The sequence below is a fragment of the Diuraphis noxia genome, unplaced genomic scaffold, assembly GCF_037042655.1.
Source record: "Diuraphis noxia isolate RWA-SAM2 unplaced genomic scaffold, SU_Dnox_SAM2 contig0003, whole genome shotgun sequence".
Taxonomy (NCBI): Eukaryota; Metazoa; Arthropoda; class Insecta; order Hemiptera; family Aphididae; genus Diuraphis; species Diuraphis noxia.
The window spans coordinates 5,995,986-6,002,476 of record NW_028301713.1 but is presented as its reverse complement, the minus strand read 5'-3'; the positions used below and the strand labels follow the sequence as shown (position 1 = coordinate 6,002,476).

Sequence of the window (6,491 nt, the reverse complement as noted above, 5' to 3'; positions counted from 1 at the left end):
TATAACCTGTGTATTAATAATTATATATATATATATATAAGTATACAATATGACCGATGTTTAAAAATGTTGAGTAATACTTTAAATTTTATTTTTTTATATACCTATTTGATTATAACTACTTTTTATATATTTGACCAATAATATGTAAACAATTTTTAAATAATACCTAATTTAATACTTTAATTTTAATTATTATATATTTAATTATTGTAATTTGACTTTTTTTTTCTGTGGATATTTTTCTGGGCTTTTTTTTCTGACTACCATTTTCTGATTTAATATCTCATATTCGTGAACGAGATTAAAACAGTATTATGTTCTTCTATTTGTAATTTTAATTGCTCACACAAGACACAAAGACACTTGTCATTTGTAACTTATAGCAACAACAATAATAATTAACTCTAATTTTTTATACATCAATACATAATAACATGTTACCCGATTAGGTACCTATTCATTAAAAGAATAACACTTAAGTAAGTTACTTGTGTGATATAACACGTTCACATTGTATCATGTATGCTAGGAGATTGTTTTTTAGTAATATTGTATAAACAAAATTGTCCCAATTAATGAAAGAAGGAATCAGGAAATATTTACTTTACCAGAAATTGGATTTTTGCGAACTCGTCTTGTTATTGTGCAGCACAATGGTTATACTGTTGAAATATTTACATAATTTCCATTAAAAACAAATAATTAAAATTTTACATTATAAAATCATTGATATACCTTATATATGAAATCACGAAACTATTAGCCATTGACTTAAATAAATCAATCAGAGTCTTATGTACGTAGTATCGTCTAAATGTACTCCCATGCAATTGAACAATAAATTACTATTATATTTTATTATACCTTTATATTAGCTACCTACTTGTGTTTTAAGAATTTGGTTAATTGACCATACAACTTTTAAGTAATTATCATACCAACAAATTAGTAATTTATTAAATTTACACATTATGCTCAACCACACCATTCATCTCATTATTAGATTTGTTTTTACTCCCAGTTTTAATATTTCAATTTCTATAAAAAAATGGCCAGGCAAAGGATAACTTTACAATATTAAGTTATACAAATAACAAAAAAAAAAACAAATAATAAAAAATTATAATAATAATAATAAGCTAACTTGCTTGGTTTAGTGATTTAATAATAATAATAATAAAAAAAAAACTATAATAAAATTGTATCTTCATTATTAATCTTCATCAGAATCCGGGTCGGCAACACCACTTTCTATCCATTCATCATTTAAGTATTTATCTGATACAGAATCTATACATTTAATTTTGACACTTGCAGATTTATTTTGTTGATCAATAGAAACAACATATATTAAACATTCTTTATCTTTAATTTTCAAAAGCTCATCTTCGTTCATAGAATCTATTCCATGTAAATTACAAGTCAATGATTGTGCTGGTAAATGGGTAAACTGTTTGTGTAGTAACCTGATATCATCAAACGGAATAGTATCCATCGAACCATTGTCAATATTTGTCATTTTTATTACACTTAAGTTAATATCAGTGACAAATCCTCTGAACCAACAATCATCAAAAAAATATGCATAAGTATGTTTCATCATGGTAATAGTTGAATCAAATAACAACTCTTGTTCGTGTAGAAAATAAAAGTTTTTCATATCAACTAATAGCTTCTGGAATTCATGATATTGGTCAAGGATTTGACATCTTATAGTTGGTATAATATTTGTATTAACTGCACAAACATTGACATTTAATGAATCATTGATTTTCAATTCAAACCGTTGAATTTCTTGCTCCAAAAAACAATCATTTAATGATGTTAGTAAATATGGATCATTTCTTAAAAATTGTTTTAATACCCCATAATTTTCATTAGGTTCATTATTATATTTTTCTTTTGCATTAATAGAAAAAGATCCTGACTTATTTGCTTCTTCTGATACATTTGGATTTTTATAAATATCACAAGTATGATTTATTGATGAAATTATTTCTACTTCATTCTCTGAGAAATGAACACAACACAGTTCTGGCAGTTTTGAAAACATTTGACTAATTCTACTAAAACCCCATCGTCTATAATGAGTAAAGGCAGAACCAAATTTGTCAATGTATAAATTACACATTTGTCTATCAGATATCCAACCAGGTACTTCGTTCAATAGTTGTTCAATGTTAGATTTAATTGATTCTTCTAAAATATTAAACAATGGGTACTCCAGTCCATTGGAAATTTGTTGATCATCATATTTATTTTCCAATGAATATTCATTAATGTTGCAAATATCCATCGCTGTAAATTTATCTGCTGTTTCAATTATTTCATTTAATTTGTTGACTAATTTCGGTTGCAAGCTTATAATTTCTTTTCCATTTCTTATAAACACATGGTCCAAATTGAACAATAATATATCTACACAGTCAATGTAAGACTGAAATATTGGAATACACAAAACATCGGATTCAAAATCACTGATTGTCAATCCTTCTGGATATAGTTCATGAAAAATTCTAATAAATGCGCACTGTGTTCTGTATGGCACCAATAAATCGTGTTGACAAATTTTACTTTTGGGTGGTCTTATTATATTTGTTGAAACTAATAACTCCATATGCCTGCTCAATTTTGAACTTATTAAATTTACAATGGAGTTTGTATCTTCTGGATCTTCTAACTGAACAACATCTGGTATACATTTAAGTAAATCATAGGGGGTCTCGTAACCAAACAGTTTAAGCTGTATTTGTTGTGGTCCTCCAAATACGTAAATCGTCCTCTTCCATAATTCATCGACTGTTAAGGCATTCTTACATGCTACTAAAATAGAACGGATAACAATTTTTAACTCCATGAGACTCTGGCAAACCATTTTGTCAAGTATACAATTTTCAATCAATTAGATCTCATATGAAGCGTAATATTATTTTATATTATGCTATTGACTTCAAATCGTGGAATTGCTTCAACCTCGAATCATGTTCTAAAACAATAAATAAATGACGACATGAACTGATAAACTGAATAATAACAATTTAAGTATAAATTCTGTGATTTCTGGAATGCTCACCAGTTATCTGCCATAGCCTCTGAGTATAATAATATATTATATTACTAGTGACTACGATTTATTTTAAACTTTAAGATAACTTAAATGTTGAATATAAATAATGTAAATTAAACTGTAAAAGACGTGTAATGCTGTAATAGAAAATTTAATACTTGTTGAAAGATTGGAACGATATTCAAAGACTTTCAAATTTAAACGCTCACAACATATTAAGTCATATCAGTATATTATCACTGAACATTCAACATATTATTTACATATTACATGATAGTGAAACATTGATAAAAAAAATCAACACATAAACATGCATACCAACACAAAAATACGAATAAAATAGCGGGCACAATAAATAAATTAAAATTTATGATTACAAAAAAAATCTAATTATAATTACATAATATATATTAATATTATAAATATAAATATAACAGTTATAATTAATGAAAAAAAATGAGAAATCTATCCACTAAACCCAGTCTGCAACCGGTGGCCTGCGCGAATATTCCATACGGCTATTATTTTTTTTTTATTATTATTATTAAAATATTTTTGTCCGACATAGTCCGAGAAACTTTTTTAATTTTTGAATGTGGCTCCAATAAGAACAAAAAGGCTGCTGACCACTGCACTAAACGAATAACAATAATTTTCTTATACATTTATAAGTGGGAAAAAATACTTCGAATTGGAATAATTAAACACCCATATTATTATGTCACCACATAATGTTATTCTTATTACTGTTATTCATAAATTATTATTGAAAATTACGATTCATAGTCGATATATATGCAGATCGCAGGTTACGGTGATCCATTTAATAAAAAAGTCATTCGTTATTTCAAAAAACACTAACATTTGAAAAATTATAATTTTTACTTTTTTGAACAACAATAACGCACATTTTTTTGTCTCATTTTTCGAAGCGGAAAATTATTTGTAGTGTTTTGATCCATAAAAATCAAATGTTGGATAATTATAGATTTTTAGAAGTTATGAAGTTATAAATTTATAATACATAGATGTATAGACGAGTGGAGTGGTTGACAGACATCTTTTGAGGAACCTTATACTACCCTGTTCCACTCCAGTACTTCACTTTGCTCATCTAAACTTTAAATACCTACTAATAACTTCTAAACAACTAGGTAGTCTAAAATTCAAATTTTGTGTACATAATAAGTAATCCAACAAATATTCTGCTTTGGAATAATAAATTAAAAATTAATGTTGTAATTAAAAATAATAAAAGCTTAAAAAATGATAACTATAAAAATTAAAAACATTTTGAGAAAAATATTATTTTTAACGACTTAAAATAATGTACATGAAATATTTTCAAAAACATTTGTAGTTTTTAAAATTACGAGTGTAACTTTAAATGGACCGCCCACTGTAAAGTTAGGTTAACAAATAAAACGTTCAGAAGACTTATATTATTTAATGATCATATAAAATCGATTGAATTATATTGTTCTTGTATTCAAGTTTGCATAAATCTCATCTCAATAACAAAAATATAAAATAAAAATATGTAACATATTTACATAAATAAACTAATGGAAGTATGCTTATGAGCTGGATATAAATGCTTTAATGTATGCAATTCAAAAATCCATTCGTTCGATGCATTATTATGATTTGCAATTAGCTTAGTTTCCATTGTAAAACGCCAAATCAGTATTTTACTGTAATAAACTAATAACGTTAGAACAAAATAAAGAGACGTATTGTATAAAAAATAAACGAACAACCATTGATTATACTAAAACATAAACAATTATTGAATTATCTCTGTGTCAGCGTATTCTTTTGTTTATACCTAAATGGCTAAATCCAATAAAAAATTCATGAAAAAATTTTGTGGCCGGCCACGTATGGCTATGTTTATCATAGACGTGCGCACGGGTGCAGCAGAAGGTTCATATGCTGCATCTGCCACATTTTTTGGGCCGGTCGGGGCAATTCATTATTTAATAATTTAATATAAATTATAATAATTAATAAGTAAATAAAATTGATGTGAACCATAAATAATATAATTATTTTATATTATAACTAATAAAGTCTGATAGTAATTGTAACTTGGTGTTTTCAAAAGCAGTGAACAAATGTTTCCTTAAATTTTGTATGTGAACATTTGTTAATTGTTAAAAAAAAAAATGATATTATTATAACCACTTAGGTAACAATAACACTGCCTGTGTATAATATGATTAATAATTATAATTTTGACTATTCAACATTTATTTGGCCGATTGTTAAAAAATGGGCTACTTAATTTTATATGCTACATATGCAATGAAAGTCTGCGCACGCCTATGATGTTTATTATTATAATTCATTGATGCCTCTCAACTTTTATTCTTTAATCTAATTGTACACAAATGCACAATATAGTTATAGACGTATAGACATACCTAAATATACATGTGGCTCGATTGCTGCAATAATTAATCACATAAAATGATTATACTCGATATACATAACTCGATGTCACTAATTCACGGATGGGTGACCACTCGGGTTCTTATAGTGGCAAAAAACTTACCACACATACACGTGTTGCCGACCTACCATACCATCCCCAACAGTTAAAAAGCTACTTATAATACCAGGTCTTAGCCCCCTCAAAACGTACAAATAGAAAAATTAGCCTCCTCAAATAATTGGTCACTGCAGGTTACTGCAATAAATATTATGTTTTTTAACTTTCAATTCAAATATTGTTGAAACGCGAATAAGAAACATTAACAATTTTAGAGAAAAAAAAATAGGATGTTAAATACCAATGTCCATAGAGCACAGAGGCACGCAGCATAATAAATATTTAAGTATCAATGTATATATTGTATATTAATTTATTGTTTATATAAACGATATTAGTTGAATCTGATGACTGGTTTCAATCCGCAGACATCGATATCTCATTATTTTTTTGGAACTGCCAACTGCATCGCGTTATCGACGCTATCGCCTATTATTAATAATAATATCACAGACTATATAAAATATTATTTATATAATCTGTGATAATATATTATGGACCTAGGGCGGATAGGCCTACCAAGCAACCGGCTATTTTCGGGTGGGCCCCCCTTCGTATTTCGGTAATGGGACCCTTTTTAATATCATGTATTATTAAATTTTTTTCATGTAAGGGCCCCTTTTTAAAATTTTCCGGTAGGCCAAAAATGGACTATCCGCCCATCTATGGAACCTAAAAATAGACGAAATAGAAAATACCAATTGGTAAAATGTAAAATATTTGACAATTCGAAACACACAACAATGATATTTCTTCAACAATTGCATATTGCAACGTATAGTACTGTTAACGTAAGTGTCGAAGTGGATTGCCATACTAGATTTATTTGCAAAAAAATATTGATACATTATTTTAGAATAAATATTT

At 27.1% G+C, this 6,491-nt stretch overlaps 1 protein-coding gene across 1 annotated transcript; it reads right to left on the bottom strand.

The window, feature by feature from the left end:
- Positions 1-922: 922 nt before the first annotated feature.
- On the bottom strand, positions 923-3,283 carry LOC107166976 (uncharacterized). The gene is made up of 2 exons (XM_015515842.2): positions 3,077-3,283; positions 923-2,989 (listed from the first exon to the last, which is right to left on the bottom strand). The coding sequence occupies exon 2, from the start codon at positions 2,876-2,878 to the stop codon at positions 1,217-1,219; it is 1,662 nt and encodes a 553-aa protein (XP_015371328.1). The 5' UTR covers positions 2,879-2,989; positions 3,077-3,283; the 3' UTR covers positions 923-1,216.
- Positions 3,284-6,491: the final 3,208 nt, after the last annotated feature.

Bases quoted from the DNA above. Each gene is read 5' to 3' on its own strand.
- LOC107166976 (XM_015515842.2), bottom strand. From the start codon at position 2,878: ATGGTTTGCCAGAGTCTCATGGAGTTAAAAATTGTTATCCGTTCTATT.